Genomic DNA, 19,529 nt, shown 5'->3' with positions numbered 1-19,529 from the left:
ACATCACCACAACCTGTACCCTCACTTAAAAATCTCCCCTGGGAACCAACATCTGAGTACAAATTGAGTATATATATATGTAAATGTTATTGATATGTTAACTATGAATTTACCAAACATATACATTAAAATAGCAATCACCCTTTCAGATAATTGAAGTTTGATAGAAGATAATGTAGGAATATACGAAATGTTAGCAAGGCGCTAAGTTAATAATATACTTCTTTGAGAAATATGTATTACGTTCATGGAACATATAAAACAATATATAAAGATATTATATTTTATACATATTTATTGGCCCTGAATATATATACAAAGTTATTTCCTAATCTTATATAACTGTACTATTCATCTGACCCAAATATACAAAATAAATCGCTTAAGCGTTTAGGAGATTGGACGATGGCAAACATACAAACAAAGTTACATACAGAGTATAATTTAAAAATAGTTCAATACATTAAACAGGGAACTACAAAAAAAATATGGAAAATGATAATAATCACATAATTCATATCAATTTAGATTTATACGCGAGTCCGCATACATAATATAAAAAATATAATTATCATAACATAGAAAAACCGGCTCTAACATAAGTATATATAACGTCTCGATTCCCCTGCGGTTATAAACTACCCTCGTTTTCAACACGACAGGTTTGAACCTTATATGTATGCGTATAAGGCTGTAAGTCGCAGGTTTGTTTGTCGCTGGTAAATCTGCTGTTTCCCACGTTGCATTATTAATGGTGTTTGCTCTTAAGGACGCCCTCAAATCGATTACTGCTATGATTGTTTGTTGTTAACTATGTATAGCCTCTGTATATACACGTACTATATATATAAAGGCTATACTCTATATACTTATTCTGACCAACTGACTTTATTTTAAATGTATACGACTTAATACTTACACTAGTTTTTTATGTATAATTTTCATGGTATTTAATTATTTTCTATATAAATGTTAGTTTTTGCCCGTGACTCCGTTCGCGTGAACATCAGACTTACGCTCAGAGGGGAATATATACAGTCTGTTAAAACAACACATATAGTAAGCTACGTTGCAGCCTTTTCAATTTAATTAACCTACATACCGATTGCAGCGCCCTCTGCCGGGTTGACTTATGGATCTGAAACATCTGAGGAACCACCCAAATGAATAAAAAAAATTCAAACAGCTCGGTCCAGCCGTTTAGGAGGAACTCAGCGACATACACACGTACTGTAGAATTATATATATATAAAAAATCGATCGCTATATCAATATAATCTGTTCAGTAGACAAACAGTTTGTGTCCTTGCAAAGCCCATTAGAGCTTTATGTGTACGCGAGTCGCCCGGTAACCTGTTGGTGTACAGCCGATGCACCTCTCAACAGACGGGAATCATTGAACATGAGACATTTAAAGTATCAGAAGATAAATTACAGAAGAATACGATTCAGATCAAAATTGAGAAGATTTGTTGGCTTTATCAACTGGTCATCCATTAACAAATAAGTGAATGGGATTATTATTATTATTTCAATACAAAAATAATATATTTAGTATTCTGTAAGAGGACACTTACGAGACACGTCACGTCTTCCTGTGATCTTGAAAAAATAACCGAAACCTCGGTAGTATCATAGTATAATCCGAAAAATATCAGCCTTATTTTAAAATATCCTCGCGAAAGTCATTAGACTATTACTTATTAGTTGTGCCCAAAAGTAGAAAAACCCGCATCTGTACCGTATTTAGCGACGGAACTGTTCACGCATACTATAGCTATTATATATCAGTGTATAGAAATTTAATCAATTTTTATTTCTTCTGTTATGTAAACCGTCGAATGTTATTAGATGATCAAGATCACTCACATGTATACTGGTGTGGAGAAAATATGATCTGGACCTAATGGTATCTGGAGTATAGTATGGCTATAGGCCTAAATTATATAAATATGCCTACATTAAGTAAAAACTAAAACAATCTGAATTATAACCATTTTATAGTCGCGTGGATTTACGAGGGAGGCTTTATGTACAGTTTGAGTAAGAGTGGCGAAGGCGAGAAGTAAAAAAATATCAACGATTTCCTTATTCTTTTTTTTTCTCAACAGAATATTTTTGACTTCGTCGTTTGATCTGGAGCGCCCCTAATGATACATTTATTACACAAATAATTGCATAAATATTATGCTTTATTTGAATTTTAATTCGATTTAATTGCCGATGGATTCATAGTTCTGCTCTAGTCTTATAATCCATGTCTTTCAATGAAGTTACAATTTCGATAACCACAAGGTCTCGTCGCGCTAACATGCTCCCCGCAATCATAGCTGTACATAATTCACGTGAACTACATCGAGCTAAAGGACCGCCGCTCAGTATTCATGCTTCACTGATATTACAAACAGCGATTTGTAAAAACGCTCCTTCTTAGTCCTGTGGAACTGATGAGGAAAGCCAGATGACATAGAGTAACTAGTTTGCATAGCAATAACATATAGTAACCCAGAAAATAGTAAAATCTTGGTAATCAATATTTTACTACAATCAATACGACATACATATTTTCTAAAATTATCATTATGAGTTACTTTCGTTAATTTTCCACGAGCCTTCATTGAATTGAATTTTAAATATAAAGATAAATATGATCGTGGAATTGTTTTATGTTTCAAGATGATGGAATCGTCCCTTCAGAGCTGAACTCCTGGATCGAGGAAAAGCATATAAAATAGCCAAGAGTATCCATCCAAGCTGAAATACGTTCAGATTGAAATACTTGCCTTGTTCCAATAACGGTCGCTGGTTGAGAGATACTTATCTGTCACGATGCGTCTTAAGCCTTTTCATCATCTAAATTGTGGGCTTGTAAGAATGAATCAAACGTTTGGCCCACCCTGGAATGGACGTGTGAAACCTTCCCGGGACCGGTTCTGTACGGTCTTAATGATTAAAGTAAAACACTATTGACGGATATAATGTGCCGACACGGTGAAAGGTGAGCAAGCTTGGTATTGATTTTAACAAACTCTGCTCAAAATACACTGACTATACATACTGATTTACGGGAGCAACTATACCTGTACAATTGAATATATTTTTTATTTATTCCGAAGTATTTGTGACGTCTTCGGGCTGCTGCATCTGTAGGAAACTAAGATGAATAGGTAAAAATGATCCTGCTTATATAAGTGCGAAAGTTTGGCGGAATGTATGCAACATGGATGTATGGATGTTTGTTGTTCGACGTGTGGCTCGAGCGAAGCTAGGTCACAACAGTTGTGGCTTGTGATGTGTATGAAGTGACGTAATAAGAGCAATAGATTGCCTTAAGAAACTACACCTTTATCTGTGAGCCAAACTTCGAAGTCCATGCCAACGAAAATAACAGTAAGCGTTTATAAGTTTTCCAGTAAGAAAATAATGTATGCATATTAACTTTACAAAACTATTATTATCCAAAAGGTTACCGGTATTAATAAAGCCTACTATTAATTATCTTTAGATGACGATGTCCAAATCATCTGTCGGATATGTTGTTGAGGAAATAGCTTCCGTGTTGGTCATCAACAGCTCGGGTTTAACTCTAGAGCCTTAAATTAAGCAGAGCTTCGAAAGCCACCGCTTCAGTGAGATGGTTTTACCGAATCACTTAAAAGTTTAGATTTACCTTATGATAGATTTTTTAAAATAAAAATGCATTTGCGCGTGACACGATGAAAAATAATCTATATATTTTTTATTTATTACAATAATCATTTCTGTAGAATTCGAATACTTTTGATTTCGGATGACTTCCGTATTTATACCGTATCCTCATGTATGTGTGTCAGCACGAGAAGCAACAGTCTGCAGCTCCTCACACTCCGCCTGACGGCCATCGATTATTCCTCGAGTGTTACAACAAGACCTGGTAGAAGGAGTCAGAACTCATTGGATTTTCACTTTATTCAATGAAAGTAAAAATAGTACAATTTCGTAAGTCACTTCGTATTAAATATCACCGCAAACAAAATTAATCACATGCTATCATATAAACAATATTCATATATAACGAGAGGATGTTCCTTAGCGCGCTCAAAAATATTTTAAAGTATCGGTACAAAGGTTACTGGGATATTTCCGTGGTAATTGAGATGAAAGGCCTCAGGCGAGGTGTCGCCGCCACGCAGCAGTCGATAACGACTAGGGATGGGGGATGTCAGTGTCGATAGTTTTATAAAAAGTACGATTAAAATTAGATTGCTTGATAATGATCCCTATTTCAATTTTAGATGGTGGATTCGCAATTTAATTACCACACCATAGACAGATATAAGTAAAAAAAAGTAAAGTAAGTGGTATTTTTTTTTAACAGAACTATTGTTATAAAACGTTTAATTGACAGAAATAAATTATAAAAAGTAAACATTTCCTCAATATTGACCTATATGTAACACTTAAGTAACTTATCAGTAAGTGTACATACTCGTATATTGTATATTTTCCGTGTGTATACTGTCCCAGCTCTGGTTTTGCACTAGAGAGCTGTCGACTGCACGGTCCCGCACACTACGATAAAACTTTTATTTATTCTGTCACACACAGACCTCTTGTTTGATGTCTTATGTATGATACGTAATGAAAAATACATAAACACGACACGTAACATACACACAAGGTGCTGGTATAGGCAAACAAAGAAAGGTCGCGTTGAAAAAAATCTAATGTCAAGCCTTTTAATAAACCTATTAATATTTCTCAATCCACTTTGATTAGCGATATCGTCGAAAAAAAAACGAGAATACAAGTATATTTATATTATTAAATATAATATTTAATTTATTTGTTAAAGGCAACAATTTTATTAATTAAATTATGAAGAATGTGTACATATTACACAAGCTCTCGATTGTAGTTGCGTGTTAAGTTGCTGATAATTTTTGGGGGCCAGTAAAGGAGAACATTGATCTGGAGGAGATGGTAATGAATCTTGTGCTCTTCGTACTCAGTTTAATGCAAACTGCAGCTCGTTCTGAAGATTTAGAAAACAGCTTAATTGGCTTGAAAACTAGCTGTACAGATATATATAAAGCTTGGACACATCTATCAGGTTCCAAGGTTGTATATTTTACGAAGCGTGTATATTTAATGTGGTTTTGGATGGCGCTGTCCAGTGTCCACTCATGGTGTTGTCAGGGCGTTCCGGCGCCGTTAGTATTCAGAGGCGAGCCCGTATTCCCTGGCACGTAACTCATCACATTTTGCAGAGGGTACGTTGTGGCCAGTAGAACAGCGTTTATGTATATCATTTAAAATAAACAAAACACTGTCAACTATATATGTAATTACATCAAAATAATGTTTAATACGACGTTTATATGTATATGAGAGCTATTACAGTGCTATTAACAAGAAATAAGTTAATGAAAATATACATTCAGCTTCTTTGAAATTATTTCTATAAAGTGTGAAAAATAATTATATATATATTAGTTACTATCGTTTAAACAGTTTTAAACCTGTCTATCTGTCTGAAACTGTATTCGTTTCATAAAAAGTAAAACACGAAGAGAATTTTCGAATGAAATAATAATTTTATTATATTTAAAAAATGTGCTTCAAATAATATTACATTATCTTGGTTGCTTTTATTAGTATGGTAGAATAGTTAAGAATTTTTATATATTAGGAGACAATAAAATGAGGAAACCTGGTCTTATAATCTCAAATTACAAGTTTGAAATCGCCAATCCGCCTTGAGCGAGCGTGGTGATTAATGCTCTAACATTTTCCAAGTGAGAAGAGGCCTTTGCTCAGCAGTGGGCTCCGAGAGTTGATGATGATATACAAAAATAATTAGTAAATGTATAATATAACATTTATACATATATACGTACGTTCACAAATAAAGATATTATATGAACTGAAGTTTTGTCCATGTGTTACACGTTACTCTTCAGATTATGACAACTTAGCCAGAATCTATTGAAGTATTATAACATTATTTTTAAATTCCGTTGCATAGCTTCTTTATAATTATTTGTATTTTTGTCACATAAATAATTAATGTGCATAACATACTGACGCTGTCCCCTCCGTGAACCGAAACGACTGTAAATCGAAAAGCTTTCATTTAAATGAAAGTCAGTGTGTTAAGTATTAGAGAATGTTTTCATAAAAACTATTAAATCAAACATATCGTATCTCAGCTATCACTGATTTATTGAGTCGACAATTTATAAATTTTAAAAGAAAATAATCTTAAGAGATTTAACATACGGAAATGTTATTTATATATATACTATATATATTATTTGTCAGGTGATTGGAAAGTTCGATGTATAATGTCTCGATATATATAAGTGTCCAGTCGCTGGTGTGTTTATTTTAAAGTATATACACATAGTTCAATAGTCGTTATCACGCTGTGAAGGATCGCTTCGCGGAAATAAGGCAGCTTCATGCCGCGACACGACCACCTCTGTGGGCATGACAACAGCGGGCTGCAGACAGACACATTATAATGATCATGTGTATATAGAACAATACATTAGACGTACTAGATTCGTGTTTGTAAGGAAATAGGGTGAAGTGTAGGAAACTTATACATATGTCACTTAATAGTATGATTATCTAAGTAGTTTTTTTTTAATATTATTATTATTTTATAAAAAGAAGAAAAAAGCTGAAGATATTTAAAATTATATGTCAACTTTATACTTACTAATAATCAAAAACCTAAATTAAGATATATCAGTGAGATGTTTGTTGCAGCTGTGACGGGGAAGGAGAGGAAGTCCCCGGAGCAGGAGGAGACCAGGTCCTCGCCAACACCTGGACCACACAGCCCACAGAACAACGGAACACCAGGTATTGTAATAGGTTCACGATTAACATCACAGAGGAAGTAGGCTCCTATTGATAGGTTCTTCATAATGACAATGTTTAATTTAATAATGTACTGCTAATATATATATTATTGAACTTCAATAAACGTTACCCTTCGGAAGCGCCTCCAGCCTTCTCTGTATGTTGCAGCGCTGTCGTCGTCCGAGTCCTCGCCTCCGCCCGACGCCCGCGCCGCTCCAGCGCTGCAGCGCTTGCGTCGCTTCCTTTCAGCGCTGCACACGTTCGCAGCGGATGTCAGCGCTGATGTCGGCGAGAGGGTCCGACAGTTGATATTCAACCTTGTGGTGAGTGTCCGATCATGTTTGCTACGACGAGCTACGATGGTTCTACGACCTTGCTACGAAATCACCTAATGATTTAGCATTTTGTCAAATCTGAGTCTGCTATGATGATTTCGATATGTGTTTGTAAGAAAATCTCTTTATATAAAGAATATATTTATATTAAATTATAGCATGGTCAGCCATAGTAGCTGTGTAGGACAAAAATGAAAAAAATTAAGTAGAAAACAAATTACGATATCAACATTTTTCTCTAGTACTCGTTTAAATGAAACTAAGTTTTTCAAAAGCGTCTCTTCATCACTTCTGCTGGTGATCTCAGTTGCTGCGAAGGATCCGACACTTCGGATACATAAAGATAGAAAATGAAAACGAGCAGTTTCGATGAACTTAGTTGCAAACAAAATAATGAAACAGCCATTATGTGGACATATAGGTGACGTTCAGTTGTCCGTGCCATGACAAGCTTTTTGTCTCCAGGCGGGAGTTATCAGTATCGAGGAGTTCCAGAGCGGGGTGCAGGAAGCCACCAACTATCCTCTGAGAGCGTCCGTCCCGGCCTTCCTCAGGGCCTTGTTACCCCTGGCCCTTAGAGACCTGCATGCTAGAGCTCGGAGAACGAAACAGGTCTGTAGGAAACCGGTTCATTGACTGAATAATGAGCACATTGACCTATCCACCAATAATTTAGGAGATTTTAAGATGAACCTCACTGAAAGATACCTCCAGAGACTTTAACTACTTGCCAAGAATATATTATAAGAATACACACGTTATTATTCAGTCTCATCATCAATTTGTCCACAGACACCGCTGCAGTACATCAGGTCGCACGAGCACACCGTGCTGGAGGCGGGTGGAGACGCCGCGGACATCTTCGCCCATGAGGCGGGCAAGAGACGTGCCAGCGACCCGTGAGTACCCTTACCACACATCATACAGCATGTCATATACGATATCCTTTTCAGAACAAATTAATGATTAAATATAACAATAGAGATAGATTAGAGTTTTAGTTTGTACGAACTAACTTAGTAGATGACGCGCGAGACGAGCGCGGTCAGCGGTCACGCTATCTCCTGTGTGTATGCTAGCTGTCTCCAGCACGAGCGAGACCGCCGGGTCATTTTCGCGGTCCTGCAGGAGACGTCTCTCGAATGATCAATGACTTGATGTGATGCTTCATCGTTCTTAGAACTGATGTTACTTACTTACTGGAATTTAATTGAAATACAGCGAATAGAGGACATACGTACCGAGATCCATAACGAGTCTCACAGGTGAACAGTACTCGGTTTACGACGGGTAGTCGGCACCGAGACTTCACCTGATACATGTGTTTATGATTTTAATAATAAATGAAATAATCAAAATAAATGTAGTATTAGTTACTCTTTATTGAGAGCTAAGATTTTCGCGAGTATTCATTTAAATGAAACTAGTATTATTCGGATTTACTACGCGGATTTTATTATTTAAAAAACTACATAATCCCGACGTTTCGGTTACTTTGCAGCAACCGTGATCACGGGCAGACGAGGTGTGAATGTCTGTCAGTCGGTCCTTGTTATTTATCACCTACCGCCATCGATTTCTTAATTTTTTGGCGTACCGCTCTGGATTACTCTGTATTACATCCGCTATATGTCAGGGAAAGTTGCATCAAAAACGGCACAGACGTTTAGAACATTTTAACAAAAATATTATCTTGATACATGTGAAGTACTCGTTTATATTCACATGCATTTTAATGTCACAAGCGGACAGAAGTATCATCACTTATATATATATCATGTTACCAACAAATACCACCCGGGACTCCATTAACTTTGAGAGCAAAAACTCACGACGCGAGGGACTCATCCTGCGTGTGACATACAGACACACAATATACAAGAACACGGCCACAACAAACGTGCATGCGGTAATGACAACGCGGCCAATTAATTCCTAGTGACGTATACATATAGTAAAAATGTGTGGAGCTCCGTGTTTGGCGCGGCCGGCGCTTACAGCACACGCGCCGCTGATATATGGGAGCCTCTGATATATTAGAACACGCGGATTTGGCAACGCGGAACTGCGGGCTGGCCTGCCGCGGTCATTACTGCACTCGTTTACCAAACTCATGACACGCGACCCGATACCACTCGATAAACACTATACTGCGCACAGCGCCCGGCTTTACTTGACATTCATTACATTCTATGTGAAAAAAGTTCGGTTTATATATTCCAACGTTAAAACTAACTTCGAACTTACATTTTTTAGTTAATTTTCGCAACGAACTTTAACGGGACTTTGTAAAAATTACTTCACTCGTCCAATAATGTGTTTGATAACTATAATTGTTAAGTAATATTATTTACAATTAGCGAACACCTGTTTGTTAAACTAGTTACATAACGCGACTATTACCGAACGCCATTACGAAGTTAAAGACGTGACTTCACAGCTAACGAGCCGGACACGTGACGACATCTCGTTATGTGTAATTAACATTCAAATACATATGTATGTCGCTATTATATATTTATATAAATAAGGAATACTAGATAATGTGATATAGCATACGAATAATTAAATATACTTTGAAATAAATGAATTGTAAATAGATTATTAAAGAATTTTATTTCAAATAAATGAACAACAAGCGTGTCAGCGTTATGACCGCAGCGGACAACAGCATTTATCTTAAACGCATCTAGGGGCGCTTGGTGGCTGCGGGTCGCGGCCGGCTCCGCGCGCGGCAGCGGTTGATATTATACATACATTATATATATAATAAAATTAAAACACTAATAGGTTATGATACATAACATACAAGAAATAAGGATATTATTCGACGAGAAAAACATTAATAAACAGTTTTGTCTCAATTATTATGTAATTAAAATATTTAATACTTTCTTATGTATTAAAAACGGCAGCGTATGATAGATACGTTAATATTACGTCCTTATATCGGTCTGTGTGGTGTGCATTAAGTCTCTGTAGGCTTATGACCTGGACCACGCCCGCAGCGAGTCTAGTTTATGCGAGCCGTAATAAATAATAAAGGGTTCAAAATCTAAATCAATGTTCAAGCTTCGGATACGGAAATCAATAACGTTGTTTTGCTGATAATTAATGAAATAATAAAAACAGTATATAATGTATGGGGGCAGGTTTGTTTTTTGCATAGATTAAAAAGGCTTTATGAGGTACAAACTTCAGCGATCATCTCTCGTGATAGATAATAATGGCGAGCATGTTTGTTCCGCGCCCCGCAGAGCCTGTCACCTCCACGTTCTGGTTCTGTGTAAAGCCTGTTAACTCTCAATACCGTGATTTAATGCCCTCGGTACTTTGTCTTAACAAAACTTATTTCCCGATCGGAGTTCCTCTTTGAAGTCACAATGAGATAACGTCGGGCTCTTTGTTGACTTCGGCTAATTCATTGGCTTGTAAATTAAAGTTTTATAAACAAATTTATTTAAGAATTAATTTTAATTCTCTAATATTTGTGTGAAATATTTTTAATTATCAAGCGACGGTTGGTGAGTAATGCCATTATTTCAGTTTCTACGAGTGTCACAGTAACGGTACTCACGAGGACTACCCTCCAGCCAAGAGGCCTGTGTTCAATCCGTCCCCGTTCTACCCTCTGCCGTCTAACGCCAGCCTCTTCGACTACCAGCCTTACCACTGCCCCACGCAGGAAGCTGGTTTCGAGAGGAGAGACGGTGAGAAGCGACGCATATAATGACCATTGTTACAGTTACAAATGGCCGAGCTGGGTTTCAGCGATCAATGTGATGATTTCTTGAGCAGGTGGTATCACCGTCCGCGACGTGTCCACCATGAACGCGACCCTGGAGCCGCGGCCCGGCCTGGCCAAGACCGACGACGAGTGGAAGAACATCAACACCATGCTGAACTGCATCCTCAGTATGGTGGAGAAGACGAAACGAGCCCTCGCTATACTACAGCAGAGAGGTAGACTCACTTACACTTAACCGACTGCGATAAATACAAACTCAGAATTTTTTTATAAGACTTCATCTTGTTCAACTATTATAATCAAAATAAGACTATCAAAGTTCAAGAGTTGAGTTCATAAATCACGGCATACAGTATAAGTCTCTTAACCCTCGACTCTTGGTTTCTAAAGGAGTGGAACCTCCCGAGAGTTCTGATATAAAGCGCGCGGCGAGTGAGATCATGTGCGCCGCGGTGAGGCAGACGGAGGAGAGGGTCGCCGAAGTCAGGAGACGGGCCGAGGATGCCGTCAACCAGGTCAGTACACGAGCGGGAGTAGGGGAACGACAGCACGGTACAGGCGTGGGGAATGAGGAAGTAGGGGAATGACAGCACAGTACAGGCGTGACGGCAGCTGTACTTAAAGATACGTCTTAAGATGAATTTTTCATTCCATACATTGAAACTTCGGTGCCGGTAATGTAATAATGATATCAATACCCAGGTGAAGCGCCAGGCGCTGGTGGAGCTCCAGCGCGCGGTGGGCGCTGCCGAGAGCAAGGCCCTGGAGCTGGAGCGGGCGCGACACTCGCCGCCCCCCGGCCGAGACCTCAGCCCCGGGGCCGCGCACAGTGTGGGTGACACACACACACACACACACATATACACATTAATTAATGAATTAATAAGTCCTCTCTCCAGACTATAGACCTTATCCGCTTCTAACCTGACCCGTTATACTATAAAGTATCAGTGACCGAACACATGTCTATATTTTCTTAGTACACGTTAACGTAACCTCAATGTATCTCTGCCTCTTTCTGTATATATGTCTCTCTCTCTCTCTCTCAACCCGTTTTTGGACTCTCTACAAATATATAATAAATAGATAGTGAGAGTGTACATACAGTGGCGTGATGTGAGATGTGTGTCAGTGTTGTTGGAACTGTGGTCGCGCGGCGCAGGAGACGTGCTCGGGCTGCGGCGCCGCCAGGTACTGCGGGGCCTTCTGCCAACACAGGGACTGGGAGAACCACCACCAGGTACACACAAACGCACACGAACACACGCACACGAACACATGCACACACACACACACTACAATGAAATATACAACTTCACGAGCTGTATTTGAACCTGCAACCTTCGGTGTATAGCGTCCCAGCGACTTTACCATCTAACCTATCGTGTCCAGACTCGAGTCCGTGTCTTAGTCATTATAGACCTTAACATGTGTTTTGTGACCGTCTAGTTTAGTTTACAAGAAGTGTTTAATATTTTACTTCCTTTACGTCTGAAGGTCTGCAGCGGTCGGGACACGAAGCCCTCGTCGATGGTCCGCACCTCCCCTCCCTCCACACAACCCATCCTCCCCAAACCCCTGACTCGCTCCTCGACCCCCATCGTCACACCTATAGTGACCCCCATAGCGGCACCCGCAGCGACCCCCAACCCCGCAGCCGACAGACCCGCGGCGGCGAAGAAATGACGCAACGGAAACTTTTTGGGCAACACGATCGCGTTACCCAGAAAAGTTAGAAGATAGACTGTCGCTGACGTCACATCCTCTCCCGCGCCGCGAGTGACGCCGGGTGAAACCATACAGACAGTAGAGTGGATCGTTGGATAAGGATTACCAAAAAAAAAAAAAATACAAAGCAACTTCGACTAATTTATTACAATCGTAATACGCTTCGTGCCATACAGACGTGTTTTGTTATAGACATAGTACTAAATGTAATGAACATTTAACTTGTAAATAATGTTTCCCGTGACTCCCGCACTCGCGTTGATTCCTCTCGTGCAATATTAACGTTAATATAATTCTTAATTACGCGAATTTAATAATGTTAAGTGACGTTCGTGTAGGCGGAGCATTCCTTTGATGTCTTGTTCGTGGAATAAATGTAATGAATATATCATGACCTTTCATTCACCTCCGACCCCTTTACAGGAGACGTTGGAGCTGCGACACATCAGGAAATATGTATTGCATGTCACAACAGATATATAACACAGTTATATATAAGGATTATTACAGAAACCCTCTTTTTATGAGAGAGGTGGCAAACGAGCAGACGGCCTGCTTGGTGAGCAGTAGTGACCGTCGCCCATGGACGTCCGCAACGTAGATGTTGCGGATGCGTTGCCGACCTTGATTTTTGAGAAAAAGGGAAGGGTGGGAACGCTGAAAGGGTAACCGGCTCTCTCACTCATTTGACGAAACGCAGCCACTAAAGGCTACTTCACGCCGACCGTCTGTCAGAGGGTGGTCATTCACCGGTCGAGGGGGCCCATGTTCGAGCTGTAACAACTTGCCCACAGTTAGGCTCTACCACCTAATAAATCCTCTTGTAAATTAATGTGATATTAAATGTTACTCCTTAATAACTCAAATAAAATGAAAGCAAAGAAACATTACGTGTGTCGAGTTAAAGCAAGTAAAATAGATTGTTGAAATAATCATATATAACTGTTTCTGTGAGAGCACCCTGGCCAGTGAACTGCAGCACTGTTTGTGTAGCTTTGAAGAAATATTGTGTGAAATACAGACATAGTTGTTAAAATTCTTAAATCTAACAATAAGCCACAATATATATCGGCTCAAATACTTATTTTACCTAATTAATGATTATGAGTGGCGTAAAATATCAGCTGTCTCTTGACTAGCCACCTGAGTAGCCACCTGGGTAAGCGCTGTCACAACAACGAGCGGCGGTTGGTGTAGATACAGGCGAGGGTTCAGATTAAAAACATTGTCGCTGGAGCCGTCAACTGGCAGACCTCTTCGATATAAAGGATTCGTCAACAGATCTGCGAGGTGTGCTTCAACGGCCTGAGTATGCAATAACAAGGCGTTTGTGACGTCACTTATGACATCATAGTTTTTTAAAACCACATGGGGTATATTAAATCCGAAAAACATTTTGATAGACATATGTATGACACTATCATATGGACACAGATATTCCAGTATGCCTAAAATCCTACTTATAATATCAAAAGTTTGTAAAATTTTGCGAGTTTTTACTTTCACGTAAAAATAACTTTGCAGATTTTGATTAAACCTTACAATCTTATATCTTAGACATCAGAATGTTACAAAGGCTATTACTTACCCCAGGACTCCGTGAAGTTCCTGCGGGATCACGTCGTAACAGTAGCAATGTGTATGAAGTACCTTGAAGCAGGCTATAGGCGTCGCTGACTTGTCTATTTTTTTAATAGACGTAAACATTTATGAATGAAGCGGCAGGAAAAAACGAGTATTAATAATAACTAGCAGAAAGACTGTCACAATTAAAACTTATAGGGATTTCTTACTTAATAATTAAGAATTATATTCAAAGCATACGTTACGGAACGAATAAACGTAACTAATGAACATAATACACTTATCTTTGAAATAGAATGTTGACAGATTACCTCCAAAGCCTACATTGAAGGGACCTGTATGTTATACATACATGCATTATAAAATACACAAGGTCTGTTTCCATTATTAAGGTACAATAAATCCATTAGCCAAAAAAATGGCTACCAAAACAGATTTAACATTCTCTTTGACACCTATTACAATTGACATTGCAGTATTAAATAATACTATAGAGAAAGACACGATTTTCCATTTGATAACTTTTAGGATAGACAATTGACGAGGTTTACTAGTGACGAGATGTAAGCTAACAATTGTTTTTCTGACTTCAGATCAACACGACAATATAATATTAATCTAGGAAGATGATGTGAAATAAAATTCGATTTATTAAAATATTAAAAATCATTATATTTTTAATATTATAATTACAATTAACCCGTATATATACCCGTATATACGTATCGTATAATTCGTTGACTTGTTTCGTATGGAGTTCAGAATTGGGTTCAGAGAGAATTTAATATGAACATTTCGATTTTAAATAAAATTACTCCTTCTCCGGTGTGGCCGTCAAAGTCACGACTCACAAGGAGCTCTGGAAAATCTACAGTAACCAGACAGCGCCATCTTTGGTCCATGACACGTTACTATATCCAAAATATAATTACCGTGCCGTGTTCCTAAAAGAATACCGAATTTTGAGTTAATAGCAGCCTAAATGTTGTTTTGTATTAATTTAAAGTATCCTGAAAATCTGTTCAGTATATTATCGCTAATTGTCATTAACATCCACATACTGACGAAATATTATATAGTGAAAATGACAGTAGGTACATTCTCCTAACTATTATTTGAATCGTGAGAGCTTACAAGTTTTGCTCCGTCATAATCACCACATACATACAAACGACTAGGTTTGTAACATTATTAAGACAATATCCTAACCCAGTATTTACACTCGCGTACGAGTTGCGAGACGAGGCACGAGCCGAAGCATAAGGTGAGAGTGTAAATAGTCGCTCGCAGCTCGCCTGGCGTCTTGTCTCGCTCTTGTCAGCGTTCGCCGAAGGCGCGAACTGTGATACGAGACGCAGCACAAGACGAGGTACGAGGCGAGAGTGTAAATGTAATCTTATAGGAATATTGTCAATGTGTCATAACATATTAATCGATATTATAATTATATATTCACTTCAAGTGCAATAGTATTCAATACAAAGAAACTCATCGAATTCTGTGAAGAAGCGCAATATATAACTTTTTTTGAAACATGTCATCTGTCATTACAAAGTATTTATAATGGTCCGAATAGATAAAAAGCTATTATAAAAAATAAAATTAACAAGAAAAAAATATAGTCGTACTAACAACTGATTTGAAAACGCTCTTTGTTTAGGTCGATCGGAAAGGTTAGAGATTTAATGAGGTTTGTCTAATTATTAAGATTATCCAAAAATACATATTTTAATTGAGGATTTTTCGCGTTTCCATTGAATCATGTTCTAAACATTGTTAATCAAAATATACTTAACGCCACGCTGGCCTCTGTTATTGATTTTTGACATTTTATAATTTGTGAGTAAAACTATAGAGTTATGATGGAACTCGTCTCAAGTGATCTATACGTGAGTCGGCCGAGTGACAGCTTGTGATTAAAATTGGTCGCCGGACGGTGGGTTGTAGGTGGTGTGTGGTGTGTGGTGGAACATGGTGGTCAATGACGACTTTAAGCACTTTTGCCATCAAGTCCGAAGTAGGGCTAGGGTGACCAAGGACGGATAGATTTAACGTCCAGAATAATAATTGTCCACTGAAGACATTTTTTTTTCTTTATATACATGTTAAGATCCATTTATTCTACATGACAGTGGTTAGCCTTTATATTTGATGACAATTACCAAAATAACTTGACGCAAGCTCAGTCGCCAACACCCTCTGAGTGAGATGAATACAAAATTGGTTTTGAGATTGTCAAAAAATTAAACTGGGACCACTTAATACTATCTCTTTAACCATTTTATAAGTTTTCTTTAGGCATATTATCCACCGCAAGCTGCGATCTTGGTCACCGCGTAAAGCGTTATTCCCCACCGGTCCTGATCGCATGCGGACAGTTTTAATTGCCAGCCATCCACACTCCGCCCTTGCCTCTTCCTGTTTGTCAACGTGACGTCACTTCCTCGCCACTCTTCGGTGCCAAACCAGTGCGATGTATTATGTCTCATTAATTTCCGATAAACCAATAAACTACCGTTGATTTTATTATAACAACACTTTAAATTACTTTATATACGTAATGGTGAATATTTACCGAAAATAAGGCTTAATAAGTCAAGCTAGTAATTGAAATTTACAAAAAAGCCTTTTCGTTTTAGTGTTAGTACAATTATATACAGTTATTTTCTTTAACGTAATTTTCAATTTATTATTTCTCGGCGAGTTTGTTATCTCTACATGTTACAATTTCTTCGTAATAACCAAAAAATCCGTCTGACATTGACGTCGCGTCGTGTACACTGACATCTATCAACCGTCACATTACGTCTAACATTCATTAATTTATTTAAAAGACCTCAACATATATAAAAGATATTTAAATTCAATACATTAATTACAAAAATTATATTAAGACATATATTTTTTAGTGATTAACATTAATTATATTAGTCCACAGTGAATATTCTGAAAGGCTCCGGATATTTCATTAAGTCGAACCAAATAGAGAAGAATCTTTAAACTATTTCTTTGAAAGAAAATATTGTTGCTTAAAATGTTTTAAATTATTTTTTTATCAAACTCGTGTGTTTGATTCACAAATACGTCCGAAAGATCTTAATTAAATTTAATGGGAGTAATAAAGGTGATTAAATTTCACTTAAAAAATGAAATTCAAAAATTACCGCCTTGATAGACCTCCACACGTCAAACTTCTAAGACACTATTATTTTTTATACTTTTGTTAAATTTAACGTTCATATTAGCAATCAATTAATAAACAATTTCGATAAATATTTCTTTAATATTATTGAATTAAAATATTAAAGCGGGTCGTCTCGGACAAATATTTACTAGATAAGCAGAAGCCTAAATTACCTACACCGGGCCCGTCATGAAAATTGGGTAGGAGCCTTCTGTCTAGCGGCAGTCGACAATGCGTAAGTCGAAAATCATAAAGTGACAACTTTTTATCGAGAATCATTCATTTAAAACAAACACATTTTCTAAATTAATACAATATTTATTATTTTTTTCCCAGAAAACATTCAGCTTTAGACTTACAATGAATTGGCCGCTCTAGTGAAGGGGCCCGAGTATCATTGTTAGTGAGCGTGACTGACACAATCTGCTAACTTACATTCAATGAGCGTAATAGAGCATAGTGTATGTGTATCTCCCTGCAACCCCTGTCAGCCCCCGCCCCCGGCGTGACGCTGGCTTGTCTCCCCGTGACACACGTCACCGTAGTGACACGTAACATGCTTTGTATATCGCCGACATGGCCGCGGGTAATGGCCGACTCTACTGGTACTGCACGATCACAAAACACAAATTGTTTTTTGATGTTCAATATTATACATGTCAAGATATAAAAGTTATATTTATATAAATGGTATTAATATATATTTTGAATACACTGTATTTTCTTAAACATATAAATAAATTATTCATGACGTATACATAAAAGTCGTAACCGTTTTATGTTTAGCCAGAGTGATGACATTCTTGCGAACGTCATCCGCATGTTAGATACATTACATGGCTTTGAACATTAAGAACGCGTAGATCCTGAGGGAATCACTAGTTCAGTTAAAACCAAAATATTAACATGTCCAATGAAGTAGACTCCGAGTGGCTGGAGGCGATACTTTGGTATCACAAAGATGATGGCCAAAGCTTGTCGACGGCAGAGAATCTTTTGAACATAAAGCACAACTGATCTGTTTTGATGTCTCGGATTTAAACTACAGCTCGTGTACAGAGTTCGTTACTGTTTGAAATTATTCAAAGGAACTGTCATCTCTAAGATGTGCAAAAATTTCGTTTTCGGAAGATTAAAATATTAGACTCTAAAGCAAGGATAATGATTCAGTAAATGGTAATAATATTTAAAGTAAAAAATATGGTAACAAAGAACGACCCTCATTAACTCAAACGTATACATTAATTTCATAAACCTTATCCTACTTACGCCCAGTTTGTAAGAGATAAAATTATCTTTAATAATATGTCATATTGCAATTTTGATTTAAAACAATATAAAGTTATTTTACAACATTTATGAGGTTTATATACTGGTTGGTGGGATTTTTATCGAACTGCGATCCCATCACAAAGTACATATAGCTAAATAATGAGATCTAAGATTTTCGCGAGTTTTATTCATTTAAATGAAACTAGTATTATTTGGATATACTACGCGGATTTTATTATTTAAAAACTACATAATCCCGCCGTTTCGGTTACTTTGCAGCAACCGTGATCACGGGCAGGCGAGGTGTTAATGTCTGTCAGTCGGTCCTGTTATTTGGACTAATAATGGATGGATTATGTAGTTTTTAAAATAATAAAATCCGCGTAGTATATCCGAAATATATTAGGTTCATGTAAATAGCTAAATGAATTGAAAAATGAAATAAAATACATAACACGCTTTTATCAAAGTTGGTCAAAATTATTTAATGTGCTGGGGACGTTTCGCACTAATCTTATGTATTCAGTAATTCTAGTAAATTCCATTGTATAGTCACTACTCACAGCCCCTGGTCGGTGTGTCATTATTTCTCGAAATTATAGAAAATAATTAAATATTTTCGTTGACTTTACAATTCATATTTTATTCATCAAAGCATGAAAATCTCACCTTCTCAAACATCGAGCTTATCAAAGTATTAAATATCTTAAAATAGCTTTACATATGTGACATCAGAAGAAAGCAGATTAAACACTTATAAATAAATAAATAAACTAAATAATATCAATAACAGACAAACACCAAATATTTACCGGTTGTTATTAAT

The 19,529-nt window shown here is 37.3% G+C and overlaps 1 protein-coding gene and 1 long non-coding RNA gene across 4 annotated transcripts in view; one reads left to right on the top strand and one right to left on the bottom strand.

The window, feature by feature from the left end:
* LOC116775253 (protein CBFA2T3) overlaps nt 1–13,051 on the top strand; it is a 33,624-nt gene extending 20,573 nt beyond the window's left edge. For 2 of the 3 annotated variants that reach the window (XM_032668110.2, XM_061524688.1), the window contains exons 3-12: nt 6,757–6,852; nt 7,021–7,175; nt 7,653–7,799; nt 7,980–8,086; nt 10,734–10,897; nt 10,986–11,150; nt 11,326–11,450; nt 11,638–11,766; nt 12,068–12,175; nt 12,433–13,051. In XM_032668110.2, coding sequence (XP_032524001.2) covers nt 6,757–6,852; nt 7,021–7,175; nt 7,653–7,799; nt 7,980–8,086; nt 10,734–10,897; nt 10,986–11,150; nt 11,326–11,450; nt 11,638–11,766; nt 12,068–12,175; nt 12,433–12,621 — 1,385 coding nt within the window. In that variant the 3' untranslated portion in view covers nt 12,622–13,051. The remainder of the gene's footprint in view (nt 1–6,756; nt 6,853–7,020; nt 7,176–7,652; nt 7,800–7,979; nt 8,087–10,733; nt 10,898–10,985; nt 11,151–11,325; nt 11,451–11,637; nt 11,767–12,067; nt 12,176–12,432) is intronic. The other variant, XM_061524689.1, reaches the window with a different exon arrangement.
* LOC116775254 (uncharacterized) lies at nt 6,291–7,074 on the bottom strand. Its single transcript, XR_004353819.2, has 3 exons — nt 6,983–7,074; nt 6,707–6,897; nt 6,291–6,485 (listed from the first exon to the last, which is right to left on the bottom strand). It is a non-coding gene; the product is annotated as an uncharacterized LOC116775254 (long non-coding RNA).
* Nucleotides 13,052–19,529: the final 6,478 nt, after the last annotated feature.

This window comes from Danaus plexippus, chromosome 25 (assembly GCF_018135715.1).
Source record: "Danaus plexippus chromosome 25, MEX_DaPlex, whole genome shotgun sequence".
Lineage (NCBI taxonomy): Eukaryota > Metazoa > Arthropoda > Insecta > Lepidoptera > Nymphalidae > Danaus > Danaus plexippus.
This window is presented reverse-complemented; position numbering and strand designations above follow the sequence as displayed.